This window comes from Meles meles, chromosome 6 (genome assembly GCF_922984935.1).
Source record: "Meles meles chromosome 6, mMelMel3.1 paternal haplotype, whole genome shotgun sequence".
Taxonomy (NCBI): Eukaryota; Metazoa; Chordata; class Mammalia; order Carnivora; family Mustelidae; genus Meles; species Meles meles.
Window position 1 is genome coordinate 28,072,811 of NC_060071.1, and position 19,280 is coordinate 28,092,090.

Genomic DNA, 19,280 nt, shown 5'->3' on the forward strand with positions numbered 1-19,280 from the left:
AGAGTATACAATTTGAATGCTGATTATTTTAACATGAAAAGTGATTATATGAAAAAACTCTAGAAGGCCTCAGGAAAGTGACAGTTAATTAGCATAAGGCATTTGGGTAGAATACTGCATTTGTGTCTTTTCTTACAGAGCATAGCAAGATGTGTTTTGAAATATACATATTTTCCTGTAGTGGAATCTTTAGTAAGTTATTTTGTATTTCCCATGATTTTCCAGCATTCACCTGAATGAATATGGATGCCAAAATTCTCCACTCCAGAGCACCCCCATGACGAGCACCTTTTCTTCTCCCAAGAGTGATCTTGGGTGTTTTTCTACTGATGTTGATGATGGGTCAAGTTTCCTTTAGTCTTCAAATGATGTATATCTATTAATTCCATCCCATCACGACATGAGCAACAAGGAGGTAGCACATCCCAACTGTGCAGGAGACGACCATCATTGGGAAGCCCAACCTGAAAAACAAAGAAAAGTGGATTGTGGTTTCTGGTATCTGGTATGTACTGTGAAATCTGGACTCATTATTACATTTGTTATTGCATCATTATATTTTTCACGATTTAGGAAATTTCTGTATCTGTAAAGTCAATTACTTCTTATTTCTAGAAATTGAAAAGTTGGTTTTAGCCTAGATGTTATGGATGCATGCCTTCATTAGATATCCACCAATACATGACATTTTGAGATGTACTTACAATTTTTGCAAATGTTAGTTGACATTTTGTAGCCTCAACTTATTCATCTATAACATTAGAGTGTTGATATTGATAATGACACTTACAACTGCCAATGTCATGTAACTGGACCATTATTTAAATTTCTGCATCATCTTCCAATTGTCCTTCTGAGAAAACTGGTTTCCCAGAAAGGTCATATTTCCACAAATCTTGGAAGTTTGTAATGCTTAAAATTGAAGAGAGCTTCAGAGGTAGGATTGGGAAATAATATCTTGTCTTAGGAAGGGAAGATGTGAGTGTAGATAGGCACAAATACAAAAGAAGTCATAAAAAGATGAAAGTTCCCCTCGCTATATGCTTCCCGTAATGTACTTGTATTCCCACAAACCCCTATCCTGGCTAATAAATCCCAGTCAATTCCCACTTTGCATTTGGAACTCATGCTTTGAAGACATTGCTTAGTGGTTCATTGTCACTGAGGGAAATTACTGCAAAGATTGAAGTTTTTGTCTTGAAAAGGCTTAAAAAATCACTGGTAAGAGCCTAGTGTGTGATAATGGCAAGAATTTTGACATTTTTCCTTTCCCTGACCATGGCATGAGGAGTGGCTACTCAGAAAGAGCCACACAGCAAGGCTCTCTTCACAAAAAACACAGAAACTACATCCACAAGTGAAATAGTTCCTTAAATTCCAAACCAGAATTGGGCATTTCAGGAAGGAGGTAGCTGCTGCTGCTTCTTTAAAAAAATGTTTATTTATTTGACAGGGAGAGAGAGAGAATACAAGCAAGTGGAGCAGCAGGCAGAGAGAAAGGGAGAAGGAGGCTCCCTACAGCACAGGGAGTCCAATGCAGGGTTTGATCCCAGGATCCTGGGATCATGACCTGAACTGAAGGCAGATGCTTAACCTACTGAGCTACCCAACCCAAGGTGGTGGTAGCTTCTATTCTGACATTTCTTTTACAAAACAGAAAATCTGGTGTTACAGGTTTTACTAAGATTATCTAAATTTCTTGAGATTAATAAACTTGGTTGTTGTTGTTGTTTTTTAAAATACCTAGACATGTTTGCAATAGGTCAACCCTGATCATTGAATTCTGGAAAAATACACCCCAGGAACAGTGTCTGGTCAACTACAAGCATCACAGATATCATCACAAGCTTTCATACAAATGTAAGCCTTTCTTCACACTGTGACAGATTGTGTTAAATTACATCAGTGTTGAGTAAGATGCTGAACACTTGCAAGAGATGGATCCCACAAAAAGAAGACATTATGCTTGGGGAATCCAAACCCAGAGGAATTTCCCCATAGATGGTTCTGCTATGCTTCCAACTAAGAGTTACTGGTGTCTCAGAGATAACACTGATCCCAAGAAGGAGCATCATCTGGGGATCTGACACCATCAGAAAAATGACTGTTCACTTAGTATCTAGACACCATGTAAAATGACCACATCAACTGCTTATATCACCTTTCAAGACTGGTATCATTGCACCCACTGTACAGATTGGAAAAGGAAGCAAATTTATCCAGGTCACTTGGTAATCTGTTACGGTGTAAACATTCAGACCCATTCAATCTAACTCTAAAGTCCATGTTCATAATCACTATACATTCTGCTTCCCTGTGGGTATAAATTAACCATAAAATGATAATATACCACTCAGAAATAAGTGAGTTACTGAATATCTGCTATACCTTAAGAGTTTCATAGAAACAGACATTGACATTTCCCAAACACAATAAGGTAGGTTGTACATATCATCCCTAGTTTATAGACAAAGAAACTGAAGCTTAAATATATTAAGGAATTTTACAAAGTATACCACCACATGATGCCAATGATATTTTGGAATATTTTTCTGGCTTCAAAACCTGCATGCATTCCCACCACAACACATTAGTTAAGGGCCCTGCTCTTGTCCAGCTGCACAATCTTAGGACATCTCCATGACTCAATTTCTTCATTTTTGAAATGGAAATAATAGTACTTACTGAGGTTATTATGAGTATTATATGAGTTCATCCCTATAAATGCCTTAGACCAGTGTCTGGTCACATAATGATCCACCAAAGCAAGATTGACAAGATACTCCTTTGAGTCCATTTAACATGACAGTGAGTCTCAGACATGATATTCAGGACTAAAAAGGAGATACTTTAGTATCACTGAGCTTCAGGAGACTAGATCAGTCTAACCTTATCCTAATACCACCTACAGTGCTCTACTCCAGCCTAACCAGGGGAAGGAGAGAGATGGAGACAGAGACAAAGGCAGAAACAGAGAGAAACAGAGAGACAGGTGAGAGATATAGAAAAAAAGAGAGAAGGGGAAAAAAGGAAAGGGAAGAGGGAGGAAGGTAAAGAAGGAAGGGATAGATGGAGAGACAGAGAGAAAGAGGGAGAAGGGAATTCACATCAGATGCCAGCTCTATTATTTTAGATTCCAGCTCCATCATTTGTTAGTTAAGTTATGACATGCCAAAGTCATAATAATACTCACAAAGATATTTGCATGTACCATAAGATCTCTCAACCCATAAACTTGCATACAGTAAGGATTCTATGAATGAAAAATGTGCTTTCCCAGTCCAAAGAGAACTCACTTAAGAAAATCACCCATTTTTACAGATCAAGAAACAATAAACTATAGCCCCCAGGCTAATACTGGCCCACTGCCTGTTTTGGTAAATAAAGTTTTATTGGAACACACTCTCTCCCATTCATTTACTTATCAATGGCTGCTCTACCATCTAGGGTGGCTGTGTCTGGCACAGCACAGTAGAGTTGAGTAGTTGCAACAGAAACCATGTGGTCCACAAAGCCTGAAATGTATACTATCTGACCCTTTACAAAAAATATTTGCTACCCCTATTATAAAAAAAAGACAGTCTTAAGAAGGTGAAGAAAAGTGTCATGTTCTTGTCAACTCCTACTCAAAATAAAAGGTAATCCCAGACCACCAACCAACAGAGAAGTACTGTGAGTCACTATGTAATTTCAAATTTCTAGTACCACATATTCAAAAAACAGCAAAAGAAAACAAATGAAATTATATTTAATAATATATTTTATTTATTCCAACATAGCCAAATTATTATTTTAACATATGATCAACATAAAATTCCTAATGAAATATTTTACATTCATTTTTGTACAATTTTCAAAATCCAGTGTAGGATTTCTGTTTACAAGATACTTTGACTTGCCACATTTTAAGGCTCAATTGTGTCAAAGTGACTGGGGACTGTGCAGTCCAATGCAGCTCTAGGAGCATTGCAATTTCTGGCTGAAAACATGTGAAAAGGCAGGTTTAAGACCTTGAGCTGATGCAGGAGATGCTAGCTTTAGATGGGAGTTTTTGGAGAGGATATGCTGGAGCAGGCCTTCTCAGAGAAAGCAGGTTCAGACTGCCTGGCAGAGTCTCTGCCACCCTCTCTGTACATCTCCCCCAGAGGAGCAAGCTCATCAGGGTGACCTTTTCCTTATATATTTTGGAAGTTAAACATAGACACAAAGAATCTTCTAAGGTTAGGGTCAAGACAAATGATGAAGCTGTTTATTGGCAATTTGAAGACAACACTGACAACAGTGGTTACACACCTAAGTATCTGATGGGTAAAGACAAGGGTGGGGCACCTCTTTCTGTAGAAACTGCTAATGCTGGCATGTTCCTTCTTGGGGTGAGCCCCTGCTGCTTCTTCCTGTGGGAGTGTGGTTAGCTTGATTGGTGTTTCAATGTTTCACTCACTGCCCAGGCTGGAGTCTGCTGGAAGGAGATTTATTTGAAGAAAGGGCAGTAATGACTTCCTATCACTGCCAGCACTTCTCTGCATATACACATTTATGCTCTACATTTACCAAGAGCAGTTCCATTTCCCAGAAGATCCATTTGTCTTGCTCCCCAAGCCTCTTAGAAAAGGAGTACCTTCACCAAAAGGCTTAGGGAAAGCAAATTTGCTCAAAATCCAACATCACATCATGCTTTCATTTCCCTCTGGGATTATTTTTAATCTATGCTGGCTCCAAACATCACATTCTGTTACAAAAGACAAAAACACTTGAATGTCAAAGCACAAATCAAGATGCAAAATGTCAGATGGATGCCCAGACAAATGCATTCCGTTTTAGGTTAAAAACGTAACTGTGATGACACACAGTACTCCCAGGAACAGAAGCTTCCAAATTGCTGGGAAACAACCTGCTCAAAATCATGCCATTTCCGATGGAGGTCAGGCATTGCACTGAGAGCAGAAATCCTCACACTGAAGACAGGCCTAGTTTCAAAAGGAAATGTTTGCTAATGAAGTCTCCTACTTGAGTTTTAGACTGAAACCATTCTTCCTATCTATTTTTCCTTTCCAAAAGGCTTTATAACATATCATGATTATAGATCTTAATCGAAAGTCATTTCATTGTTTCTTTTCTACAAAAGTAATGCATGTTTCTCAGCAGAACAGCTTCAGCTTCTACAGGACTGTGGGAGCTTATCACAGGGATGTACAGCTTGCCCCACCATCCATAGACCCTGGATACCTTTTAGCCATACTCTTCAGTCCCTTAACCTGTTCTCACGTCATTCAGGACCTCAGGACATGAAGGATGTTTTCTCATCCTCAGCCATCATTTGAAATTTGAACAGCCTCATACCTCGTGTCCTAGATTTCTCCAGGTGACAATTAGCTAATCCACTTCATGAAGAAAGACTGAATGAACCTCCTGCATCCTGGAAATAAAGCCCCATCATTATATTTCCCACCCAGAGAGGAGTTCCTGGTGGGGTAGAAGGTAGTGACCCAGAGGGAGAGCTACAGAAGAGAGAAGGCACATCTAAGTGAGGAGGAGATCTTATGGTATTTTCAGAGTGTTCCCCATCATATTGTGTTGGTGATGAGCTGCCAGCAGCAGAGCTCACATGGCTAAAGACTAGAAAGAATGACAGAGGAACAAATAGAAATCATAGTAAGGAGCAAAGCATCAAAGTAAAAAGGCAAAACTTAGAGGAAAAAAGGCAGGTGGCAATGAAATTGTTGAAATTGTAAAAATTTGCTTTTTTCCCCATCAGAATAGACTCAAGTTTGCATGGTTTCTTTTTCATGTGTTCAAACTTATGACATGTATGTACCATCTTTATAGCAAGCAAAAGAGAAAGAACTCGAGAAAATTATGTCTTGTTCTTTCTCCTTCTGAAAAAAAAAAAAAAAAAAGCATTTTCATTACATACTTTGTGCCCACCTCTGCTAGCTCCCTCTGTCTCTTGACCAGTACCAGTGCTCTTGGGCGATCTGTAGAGCTGGGACTCTCATCTCTCCCTCCATGATATCTGCAGCCAGCCTGTCTCTCCCTTACATGTTGGGGAACCCCTTTACCCATTGAGGGTCTCCATTGAACATAAATGGAAATACAGACAGCCCTGCAAATACTTGGCATCATATGAAGACACCTTATAAATGTTTTGTTCAATACCTTTGCTGAAAGTTCCTGGCTCCTCCCATATTCCCATATTTGGAATAAGACCTTCCTTCTGACTTTTATTTTAATTGAATTCCAGTGTAGTTGACATACAATGTTATATTAAGTTCAGGTGTGTAATATAGTGATTCAACAATTCTATACAGTATTCAGTGCTCATCATGGTAAGTGTACTCTCAATCCCCTTCACTTATTTCACCCATCCCCCATAACCACTTCCCCTCTGGTAATCATCAGTTTGTTCTCTATAGTTAAGAGTCTATTTTTTGGTTTGTCTCTCTTTCGTTTCCTTTGTTCATTTGTTTTGTTTCTCGAATTCTACATGAGTGAAATCATATGGTATTTGTCTTTCTCTGCTTGACATATTTCACTTAATATTGTACTTTCTAGCTCTGCCCATATTATTACAAATGACAAGACTTCATTCTTTTTATGGCTGAATAATATTCCATTGTATGTATATACCCCATCTTATTTATCCATTCATCTGTTGATGAATGGGCTGTGTCTATAATGTAGCTATTGCAAATGGTGCAGCAATAAACATAGGGTTTCATGAATCCCTTCTGACTTTTTGAAGAACATCATATTTAGCTGAGTTAAATACCAGCAACATTCCTCATCTATACCCAGCAAGCCTTTATCTTTACCTTTCTTTTTTCCCTCTATTGAGTATTGGACTCAAACTTTGGACTACATCTCTTTGGCCCTCCTCTAAGAACTTTGTTCAACTAGGTGCTTTCTTCTTTGATATCTTTAATTCCTCCTTTTGACTGACATCTTCTTCTACCCTATAAACACCTGCAATTCTTCCTTTGTTACAAATAATTGTTCCTCTCCTCACTCCAACCCCTCTAAAATTACTTAATGCCTTTGTTATTTACATTGCACTCTTCATTGGATAATACCTGGGTGAGATAAAGGAAAATAATAGGCACTCCCTGTCTATATGTAGCCCACAGTGAAAGGAGCAAATAGAAAATCAAATTTGCAACACAATGTAGTGAGTACTAAACAAAGGCCCATACTCAAGATAGTGAAGGAAAGCACCAAAAGCAAGTAACTCCTTTACCTGGTAGTGCCCAACTGTTGGTGTAAGGGGCTGAGCAGAAAGAGGAGGTTTGTAAGAAAAATGACTTTTAAGTCTGTTGTTCTGTTAGGGCCAATTTAATGTTAAAATCTGTTTAACTATTAGGGCCTGCTTAGCCAGAGCAACTCCATATTGCCTAGGTAGCCATATTGTTGTTTACATCCATGGACTTCATTCTGGGAGTAAACGCCCCAGTAGTTACTGGTATGGTTCTGGGTATCGATTCCAGGAGTAAATGCCTTAACAATAGAAGTCACGTACCTTGGGTCTGTGGTTATGCCCTATAAAACCAGCCTGTGAGATAGGGAGAGGGTCACTCTCTTCGGAGGCAGCCCTGGCCAGTCAGTCTGACTTCTAATGCTTGGCATAGAATAAAGCTTCACATAACTTTCACTTTGTCTCTGTCTCGTTCCCCTGGCTGGTCAGTCTAACTTCTTTTTATTTTTTTTAAAGAAACTATTTTGAAATATACCAGAGCATTCTATTCTTTTTTTTTTTTTACTTATTTGACAGAGAGAGAGCACAAGTAGGCAGAGAGGCAGGCAGAGAGAGAGGGAAGCAGACTCCCTGCTGAGCAGAGAGCCCGATGCGGGGCTCGTTCCCAGGACCCTGAGGTTTAACCCACTGAGCCACCCAGGTGCCCCCGGTCAGTCTAACTTCTAATGCTTGGCATAGAATAAGGCTTTGCATAGCTTTCACGTTGTCTCAGTCTCGTTCCTTTGATAATGGACCCCAACAGTTCAACAGAAAATGGGAATTGAACAGCCAAAGAAGAGAAGAATGGACATGAGAAATTTCAAAGAGAGCATCCGTATGATCTACTACTTAAAATAACCTTGATGATTTATATTCTTCCTGAAAAACATTAATTTTATAAAAACTCTTTTATTAACACATTTATATAATATCCTAATACAATTTTAATTTTATCCCTGTAGCTTTATTTCCTTTGTACCTAATTTTTTTTTTTTTTTAATTTTTTATTTCTTTGACAGAGAGAAATCACAACTAGGCAGAGAGGCACGCAGAGAGAGAGGAGGAAGCAGGCTCCCTGCCAAGCAGAGAGCCCGATGCGGGGCTCGATCCCAGGACCCTGGGACCATGACCTGAGCTGAAGGCAGAGGCTTTAACCCACTGAGCCACCCAGGCGCCCCTGTACCTAATTTTTGTATCCATTATTTTTCTTGATTAATGCCAAAGCTTTATCTATAACATCAAAAACGTTTACAAAAAAAAAAATCACATCTTGACTTATCAGTTCCACTGTTTACAGTTTTCTTGAGTGTGGGGGGGGTGGTCTATTTGTTTGTTTTTATTTAAATTCCAATTAGTTAACATACAGTGTAATATTAGTTTCAGTTGTTGAATTTACTGTTCAACACTTAACATGTAACACCTGATGCTCATCACAAGTGCACTCCTAACGCCCACCACCATTTCCCCCATCCCCCACTCACCTGTCCTCAAGTAACCATTGATTTGTTCTCTATGGTTAAGAGTCTGTTTCCTGATTTGCCTCTCTCTCTTTTTCTCCCATGATCATTTGTTTTGTTTCTTAAACAATCAATCAGCTGCCAGTAAATCATAGGGGTGGGGGCCACACAAAGCCTGCTGGTGTGAATTGAATTTGCTGCATACCTTCAACAAATAGCCAACCTTCTGAGGTTAATCTTCCCATAAAATAATATTTTCTGCAAAGAAATGTAAATATAGTGCATACAGCAATGATTAAGGTCTAGTACTGTATAAATGCGCTTGCAATAGTGAATACTATCATTGTTTTTGTTATTACTACCAAAATTCTGTTAGTATAATTACTAGTACTTCTATGATTATTATTACTCCTTTTGATTTATCTTTTGTAAAGTGGATCACCCTTTTCCTCTTATTTTTAATTTACAATGCAATGCAAATCAATCATGGTAGTCAGAGACAGTGGTTTTTAAATATCCAGTTATTAAATCATGGAGATTGTCTTCACAGCTTAATAATATACAATGGATTTTTGTAGCTGTTTTGTGGACTCTTGAAACGAAGGCATATTCTCCATAGAAAAGAGAATTATATATCTAATATTTCAATTCTTGGAAATGGATAGTGTCACATGAAAGGCTTCATTACCAATGAAGTTTATATTAATTTCTCCTTTCACTTCTGACTGAACTTATATGGACATTTTGATGCTATTATTTCTGGCAGTTAAAAACTATTATATTGACTGTCCTACTGAATTTTTAAAAGACATCTATATTTTATATTACACGTTTCTACCTTTATTTTTTATTATGTTATGTTAGTCACCATACACTTCATCATTAGTTTTTGATGTAGTGTTCCATGATTCATTGTTCGCATATAACAGCCAGTGCTCCATGCAATACATGCCCTCTTTAATACTCACTAGGCTAACCCATCCTCCCACCCTTTCCCCTCAAAAACTCTCAGTTTGCTTATAAGAGTCCATAGTATCTCATGGCTCATCTGCCCCTCTGATTTCCCTCCCCTTCATTTTTCCCTTCCTTCTCCTAATGCCCTCCATGCTATTCCTTATGATCCACAAATAAGTGAAACCATATGATAGTTGACTTTCTCAGCATTGACATATTTCACTTAGCATAATCTCCTCCAGCCCTATCCAGGTTGATGCAAAAGTGGGGTGTTCATCTTTTGTGAAGGCTGAGTAATATTCCATTGTACACATGGACCACATCTTCTTTACCATTCATCTGTTGAAGGACATCTCAGCTCCTTCCACAGTGTTGCTATTGTGGACATTGCTGCTATGAACATTGGGGTGCATATGGCCCTTCTTTTCATGACATAGGTATTTTTGGGTAAATACTCAATAGTGCAATTGCTGAATCATAGGGTAACTCTATTTTTAACTTTTTGAGGAACCTCCACAGTTTTCCGAAGTGACTGTACCAACTTGCATTCCCATCAACAAAAAAAGGCTCGCGGCCTTTCCCTTAAGATCACAAACACAACAAGGATGCCCGAACTTGCCACTGTTGTTCAACATAATACTAGAAGTCTTAGCAAAAACAATCAAACAAAAAGAAATACAAGGTATTAAATTGGCACAGAAGACAAACTCTCTCTCTTTATAGATGACATGATACTTTATGTGGAAAATCCTAAAGACTTCATCCCCACATTACTAGAATTCATACAGCACTTCAGTAATGTGGCAGGATACAAAATCAATGCACAGAAATACATAGTCTTATGTATATACATATTCTTATACAATAACAAGGTAACTGTAGGAAGAGAAATTAAATAATTGATTCCATTTACAATAGCACCAAAAACCATAACATACCTTGGAATAAACCTAACCAAAGAGGTAAAGGATCTATACTCAAGGAACTACAGAACACTAGTGAAAGAAATTGAAGCAAACACAAAGAGATGGAAAAATATTCCGTGTTAATGGATCAGAAGGATAAACACTATTAAAATGTCTATGCTTGGGGGGTCAAGATGGCGGGGAACTAGGAGGAGGCACCGTTTTAACCTGTCCCCTAAAGTGAGCTGATTACCTACCAAAGAACTCCGACCACCCATGAAATCAGCCTGAGATCAGAATTATACACGTCTGGATCTCTACAGGAGCAGAAGACGCCAGTGGCAGGTAAAGCAGACTGGGAGCGTCGGACTGATATTGGAAGATAAACAAAAGGGGGAGGGAGCCACCAGAGGTGACCAATTGGAAAGTAATACCCCAATACGAGAGTGCCCTGCATCTGGGGACGAGCATTAACTTGGAGTCTGGTTGAAAGCACTCAAAAAACAAAGAGCAAAGGATCACGGGAGGTAATAGTGGGAACCTGGGCAGTTAGGGTCAGGGACCTAAGTCCCCAGACCCAGGACAGCCTCCCCTGGCGCGGAGCCAAAGAGAGTGCAGCAGAGAAATCAGGTCTCCGTCCCTGAGCTGCCAGTGCGCCTGAATGCCAGCGCGCCCGAGAACGAGTGGGGTCTGGCTCCCGTGAGGGGCTGGGAGCCTGGCCAGATGGCAATCCTGAAACGCGCGCGTCCCACACCCTCCATTGGGATAGGTGCTCATAGGCGCTAGCCTGGAGCTCTGGCATCTGGAAAAACCAGACATTCCCAGCCCAGGACAGCGGGAAAATCTCAGTGTGCGATCTCTGCTCAGAACCTCTCTGGCGGTCTGGAGCTGCCCAAACAGCCACCGCTGCCCTGGTTTTGGGTACAACGAGGAGCTCCTGCATCCCCAGGGACAGTGACTCAGAACGAACTCTGCCAGCAGCTCTTGAAAACATTCTGAGGCTTCTCTCTGAGAGGGAGGTCAGGGTGCAGTTTGCTCTCCTCTAAACCTCCAAAAACCATCAAAAGCTGTCAAGGCGAGAGAAAGCAGGTGAAAGAACATAAAAATCCCCAGAGAACAAAAGGCTGAAAAAAACAGTTTCCTCAGAGCCCACCCCCTTGAGGGGAGCGGGAGGACTTAACTCAGGGAACATCATTGTCTGAAAACCCACGTGGCAGGCCCCTCCCCCAGAAAACCAACCAGGAAGGAAGGGAAAAAAAAAAAAAAAGACTACAAGAGAACAACCACCACTACTTCATAAATACAACTTTTATTTTTAACTCTTTACCAATATTCTGGTTCTTTTTTTTATACATACAGATAATTTTTTAACCTATTTACCACCACACTGAGATGTCCAGTACATCAAATTCTTTAATAACTTTCTAACCTGAACATTTTTTTCTTAAAGATTTTATTTATTTATTTGACAGGCAGAGAGCACAAGTAGGCAGAGAAGCAGGCAGATAGAGAGGAAGAAGCAGGCTCCCTGCGGAACAGAGAGCCCAATACGGGGCTCGATCCCAGGAACCTGAGATCATGACCTGAGCCGAAGGCAGTGGCTTAATCCACTGAGCCACCCAGGCGCCCCAAACCTGAACTTTTTGATACATACACCCGTGTTTTTCTTTTGCTTTTCTATTTTTTTAATTCTTTTTTAATTTTAACTTAGTTTAGTCTAGTTTATTCTTTTTTAATTTTTATTTTCTACTATACATATAGAGTTAAACTTCAAAGTAATCCCCTTTCCCCAATCAATGCTACCCCTATAGGCAAACCAGTTTCTTATCCCCCTGTAACTTAGGAAAGTTGAGTCCCTTAACAAAAACATCAAGATACATTCAGGAAGAACCAAAATAACCTTCCTCACCCACACTGAGAATTTATAACCACTCTCCCAATTTTTCCCTCTGTCAGTGTTTCTGTGAATTTGTGTTTGTCCTGATAATATATAAATCTTATACTTGGGGTTATTTCTGATGAGGTTCTTCCCTTTTTTTTTTTTTTTTGCATATATATATATATATATATATGTATATATATATACTTTTTTGTCTTGTCATATAGTTTTATCAGTCTTTTTGATTGTTTTTGTTTGTATACTTCACAAATATTGCCTTGTGGCCCATTTGGGGTGAGCCTTCTCTTTATCTTCCCTTTTTTTCCTATCTCTCTCTCTCTCTCTTTTTTTTTCCTTTTTTCTTTCCCCCCTTTTTTTTTTCTTTCTTCTTCTCTATTTCTTTTTCTTTTCTTTTTTCACTCATTTCGGTGGGGAATCCTGATTGCACAGAAGAGTTCCAGGGTGCACATTGACTGCACCACAATTGATAAGTCCAGCTGCATCTGTTCAGTCATCTCTCACCAAAATGACTAGGAGGAGGAATACCCAACAGAAGAAAAATACAGAGGATGGGCCTTCTGCAACAGAGCTAATGGCTATCGACATAGACAATATGTCAGAAAAGGAATTCAGACTAACAATCATCCAGGCAATAGCTAGGTTGGAGAAAGCCATGGATGACCAAACAGAATTGACTAGGGCAGAACTGAAAGCCACCAGGGATGATGTTCACAATGTTAGGGCAGAACTGAAAGCCACCAGAGATGATGTTCAAAATGCTCTCAATGAGTTCCAATCTAATCTAAATTCTCTAAAAGCTAGTGTAACTGAGACAGAAGAGAGAATTAGTGATCTGGAGGACAAACAGATAGAGAGAAATGATCAGGAGGAAGCCTGGAACAAACAGCTCAGAAGCCACGAAAACAGAATCAGGGAAATAAATGATGCCATGAAACGTTCCAAAGTCAGAATTATTGGAATCCCTGAAGGGGAGGAAAAAGAAAGAAGTCTAGAAGATATAGTGGAAGAAGTTGTCTATGAAAATTTTCCCAATCTCACGAATGGAAACAACATTCATGTACTGGAGGCAGAGAGATTTCCTCCCAAGATTTTAGATTCTCGGAAGTCCTCACGACACCTTATAGTTAAAATGGGGAATTATGTTTCACGACAGACCCTCTTAAAAGCAGCTAGGAAAAAGAAGCTCCTTACATACAGAGGAAAGCCATTAGAATAACGTCAGACCTTTCCAAAGAGACCTGGAAAGCCACGAAGGGCTGGCAAAATATATTCAGAGTACTAAATGAGAAGAACATGCAACCAAGAATACTCTATCCAGCAAGACTGACATTTAAAATGGATGGAGACATAAAGAGTTTCCAAGACCGGCAAGGCTTAAAAGACTATGCAACCACCAAGCTGACACTGCAGGAAATATTAAGGGGGGTCCTATAAAAGAGAAAAAATCCTAAGAATATCATTGAACAGAAATATAGAAACAATCTACAGACAGAAAGACTTCAAAGGCAACACGATGTCAATAAAAACCTATCTCTCAATAATCACTCTCAATGTGAATGGCCTAAATGTGCCCATAAAACAACACAGGGTTGCAGATTGGATAAAACGACAGGACCCATCCATATGTTGTCTATAAGAGACCCATTTTGAACCTAAGGATACACCCAGACTGAAAGTGAAGGGATGGAGAAGCATCTTTCATGCCAATGGGCCTCAAAAGAAGGTTGGGGTAGCGATTCTCATATCAGATAAATTAGATTTTAAACTGAAGACTGTAGTCAGAGATACAGAAGGACACTACATCATTCTTAAAGGGACTATCCGCCAAGACGATCTAACAATTGTGAATATCTATGCCCCCAATATGGGAGCACCCAATTACAGAAGAAAACTATTAATCAAGATAAGGAGTCATATTGATACGAATACAATAATAGTAGGAGATCTTAATACGCCTCTCTCAGAAATAGACAGATCATCGAAGCAGAAAATTAATAAAGAAATAAGAGCATTGAATGAAACATTGGACCAGATGGACCTCATAGATATATACAGAACATTCCACCCTAAAACAACAGAATACTCATTCTTCTCAAGTGCACATGGGGCCTTCTCCAGAATAGACCACATACTGGGTCACAAAGCAGGACTCAACCGATACCAAAAGACTGACATTATTCCCTGCATATTCTCCGATCACAATGCTTTGAAACTGGAACTCAATCACAAGGAAAAGTTCAGAAGGAACTCAAACACCTGGAAGCTAAAGACCACCTTGCTTAAGAATGCTTGGATCAACCAGGAGATCAAAGATGAACTTAAACAATTCATGGAAACCAATGAGAATGAAGACACCTCAGTCCAAAACCTATGGGATACAGCAAAGGCGGTTCTAAGGGGGAAATACATAGCCATCCAAGCCTCCCTCAAAAACATTGAAAAATCCAGAATACACCAGCTGTCTCTACACCTTAAAGAACTGGAGAATCAACAACAAATCAAACCAACTCCACATGCAAGAAGGGAAATAATCAAGATTAGAGCAGAGATCAATGAGGTAGAAATGAGAGATACAGTAGAACGTATCAATGAAACTAGAAGCTGGTTTTTTGAAAGAATCAATAAGATCGATAAACCATTGGCCACACTAATCCAAAAGAAAAGAGAGAAAGCCCAAATTAATAAAATTATGAATGAAAAGGGAGAGATCACAACTAACACCAAGGAAATAGAAACAATCATCAGAAATTATTACCAACAGTTATATGCCAATAAGCTAAGCAACCTAGATGAAATGGATGCATTCCTGGAAAGCTACAAACTCCCAAAATTGAACCAGGAAGAAATTGACAACCTGAATAGACCGATATCTAGTAATGAGATTGAAGCAGTGATCAAAAACCTCCCAAAAAAAAGAGCCCAGGACCTGACGGATTCCCTAGGGAATTCTACCAAACTTTCAAAGAAGAAATAACACCAATTCTCCTGAGGTTGTTCCAAAAAATTGAAGCAGAAGGAAAACTTCCAGACTCTTTTTGAAGCCAGCATTACCCTGATCCTCAAACCAGGCAAAGACCCTACCAAAAAGGAGAATTGCAGACCAATATCACTGATGAATATGGATGCAAAGATTCTCAACAAGATCCTAGCAAACAGGATCCAGCAGCACATTAAAAAGTTTATCCACCATGACCAGGTGGGATTCATCCCTGGGTTGCAAGGTTGGTTCAACATTCGCAAATCAATCAATGTGATAGAACAAATCAATAAGAGAAGAGAGAAGAACCACATGGTCCTCTCAATTGATGCAGAAAAAGCATTTGACAAAATCCAGCATCCGTTCCTGATGAAAACGCTTCAAAGTATAGGGATGGAGGGAACATTCCTGAACTTCATAAAATCTATCTATGAAAGACCCACAGCAAATATCATCTTCAATGGGAAAAAGCTTGCAGCCTTCCCGCTGAGATCAGGAACATGACAAGGATGCCCACTCTCACCACTCTTCTTCAACATAGTATTAGAAGTTCTAGCAACGGCAATCAAACAACAAAGAGAAATAAAAGGTATCCAAATTGGCAAGGAAGAAGTCAAACTCTCGCTGTTCACAGATGACATGATTCTTTATATGGAAAACCCCAAAGACTCCACCCCCAAACTACTAGAACTCATATAGCAATTCAGTAACGTGGCAGGATACAAAGTCAATATACAGAAATCAGTGGCTTTCTTATACACTAACAATGAAAATACAGAAAGGGAAATTAGAGAATCGATTCCATTTACTATAGCACCAAGAACCATAAGATACCTGGGCATAAACCTAACCAAAGAAGTAAAGGACCTGTACTCGAGGATCTACAGAACACTCATGAAAGAAATTGAAGAAGACACAAAAAGATGGAAGACTGTTCCATAGTCTTGGACTGGAAGAATAAACATTGTTAAAATGTCTATACTGCCTAGAGCAATCTATACTTTTAATGCCATTCCGATCAAAATTCCACCGATATTTTTCAAAGAGCTGGAGCAAATAATCCTAAAATTTGTATGGAATCAGAAGAGACCCCGAATTGCTAAGGAAATGTTGAAAAACAAAAACAAAACTGGCGGCAACACATTACCCGACTTCAAGCTTTACTACAAAGCTGTGATCACCAAGACAGCATGGTACTGGCATAAAAACAGACACATAGACCAGTGGAACAGAGGGGAGAGCCCAGATATGGACCCTCAACTCTATGGTCAAATAATCTTCGACAAAACAGGAAAAAATATCCAATGGAAAAAAGACAGTCTCTTCAATAAATGGTGCTGGGAAAACTGGACAGCTATATGTAGAAGAATGAAACTCGACCATTCTCTTACACCGTATACAAAGATAAACTCGAAATGGATAAAAGACCTCAACGTGAGACAGGAATCTATCAGAATCCTAGAGGAGAACATAGGCAATAACCTCTTCGATATCAGCCACAGCAACTTCTTTCAAGATATGTCTCCAAAGGCCAAGGAAACAAAAGCAAAAATGAACTTTTGGGACTTCATCAAGATCAAAAGCTTCTGCACAGCAAAGGAAACAGTCAACAAAACAAAAAGGCAACCCACGGAATGGGAGAAGATATTTGCAAATGACAGTACAGACAAAAGGTTGATATCCAGGATCTATAAAGAACTTCTCAAACTCAAAACACACAAAACAGATAATCATATCAAAAAATGGGCAGAAGATATGAACAGACACTTCTCCAATGAAGACATACAAAAGACATACAAACATGAAAAAATGTTCATCATCACTAGCTATCAGAGAGATTCAAATTAAAACCACATTGAGATACCACCTGACACCAGTTAGAATGGCCAAAATTAGCAAGACAGGAAACAACGTGTGTTGGAGAGGATGTGGAGAAAGGGGAACCCTCTTACACTGTTGGTGGGAATGCAAGTTAGTGCAGCCACTTTGGAGAACAGTGTGGAGATTCCTGAAGAAATTAAAAATAGAGCTTCCCTATGACCCTGCAATTGCACTGCTGGGTATTTACCTCAAAGATCCAGATGTAGTGAAAAGAAGGGCCATCTGTACCCCAATGTTTATTGCAGCAATGGCTACCGTCGCCAAACTGTGGAAAGAACCAAGATGCCCTTCAATGGACGAATGGATAAGGAAGAGGTGGTCCATATACACAATGGAGTATTATGCCTCCATCAGAAAGGATGAATACCCAACTTTTGTAGCAACATGGACGGGACTGGAAGATATTATGCTGAGCGAAATAAGTCAAGCAGAGAGAGTCAAGTATCATATGGTCTCACTTATTTGTGGAGCATAACAAAGAACATGGAGGACATAGGGAGATGGAGAGGAGAGGGAGTTGAGGGAAACTGGAAGGGGAGATGAACCATGAGAGACTATGGACTCTGAAAAACAACCAGAGGGTTTTGAAGGGGTGGGGGGTGGGAGGTTGAGGAACCAGGTGGTGGGTAATAGGGAGGGCACGTACTGCATGGAGCACTGGGTGTGATGCCAAAACAATGAACACTGTTATGCGGTAAATAAACAACAACAACAAAAAAAATGTCTATGCTTCCCAGAGAAATCTATACTTTCAACGCCATCCTGATCCAAATACCGGTGCCATTTTCAAAGTGCTAGAATAAACAATCCTAAAATTTGTATGGAAACAGAAAAGACCCCAATTGCCAAAACTTCTCAAAGGAAATTTTGAAAAATGAAAACAATGCTGGTGACATCGCATTGCTTCGTTTCAAGCTGTATTGCAAAGCTGTGATCACCAAGACAGCATGGTACTGGCACAAAAACAGGCATATAGACCAATGGAACAGAATAGGCAGCCCAGATATGGATCCTCACCTCTATGGTCAAATAATCTTCAACAAAGCAGGAAAAAATATCCAATGGAAAAAAGACAACCTCTTCAATAAATGGCGCTTGGAAAATGAGACAACTATAGACGGAAGAATGAAACTGGAGCATTCCCTTACACCATATACAAGGATAAACTCAAAATGGATGAAAGACCTCAATGTGAGAAAGGAATCCATCAAAATCCTAGAGAAGCAGGAGGAGGCACCATTTCAACCTGTACCCTAAAGTGAGCTGATTACTTACCAAAGAACTCCGACCACCCATGAAATCACCCTGAGATCAGAATTATACACGTCTGGATCTCTACTGGAGCAGAAGACGCCAGTGGCAGGTAAAGCAGACTGGGAGCATCGGACTGATATCTGAAGATAAACAAAAGGGGGAGGGAGCCACCAGAGGTGACCAATTGGAAAGTAACACCCCAACAGGAGAGTGCTCTGCCTCTGGGGACCAGCATTAACTTGGAGTCTGGTTGAAAGCACTCAAAAAACAAACAGCAAAGGATCGCGGTGGGGGGGGGGTAATAGTGGGAACCTGGGCGGTTAGGGTCAGGGACCTAAGTCCCCGGACCCAGGACAGCCTCCCCTGGCGCGGAGCCAGAGAGAGTGCAGCGGAGAAATCAGGTCTCCATCCCTGAGCCGCCAGTGAACCTGACACGCCAGCGTGCCCGAGAACGAGTGGGGTCTGTCTCCCGTGAGGGGCTGGGACCTGGCCTGACTGCAATCCTGAAACGCGCGCGTCCCACACCCTCCCTTGGGATAGGTGCTCATAGGCGCTAGCCTGGAGCTCTGGCAGCAGGTAAAACCAGACATTCCCAGCCCGGGACAGTGGGAAAATCTCAGTGCACAATATCTGTTCCGAACCTCTCTGGCGGTCTGGAGCGGCCTAGACAGCCACCGCTAACCTGGTTTTGGGCACAACGAGGAGCTCCTGCATCCCCAGGGAC

At 40.2% G+C, this 19,280-nt stretch overlaps 1 protein-coding gene across 1 annotated transcript in view; it reads right to left on the reverse strand.

Moving 5' to 3' along the window:
- Positions 1-219: 219 nt before the first annotated feature.
- OCA2 (OCA2 melanosomal transmembrane protein) overlaps positions 220-19,280 on the reverse strand; it is a 530,032-nt gene continuing 510,971 nt past the window's right edge. Inside the window, exon 23 of the mRNA XM_046009122.1 lies at positions 220-464. Within this exon, the coding sequence (XP_045865078.1) occupies positions 380-464 (85 nt within the window). The 3' untranslated portion in view covers positions 220-379. The remainder of the gene's footprint in view (positions 465-19,280) is intronic.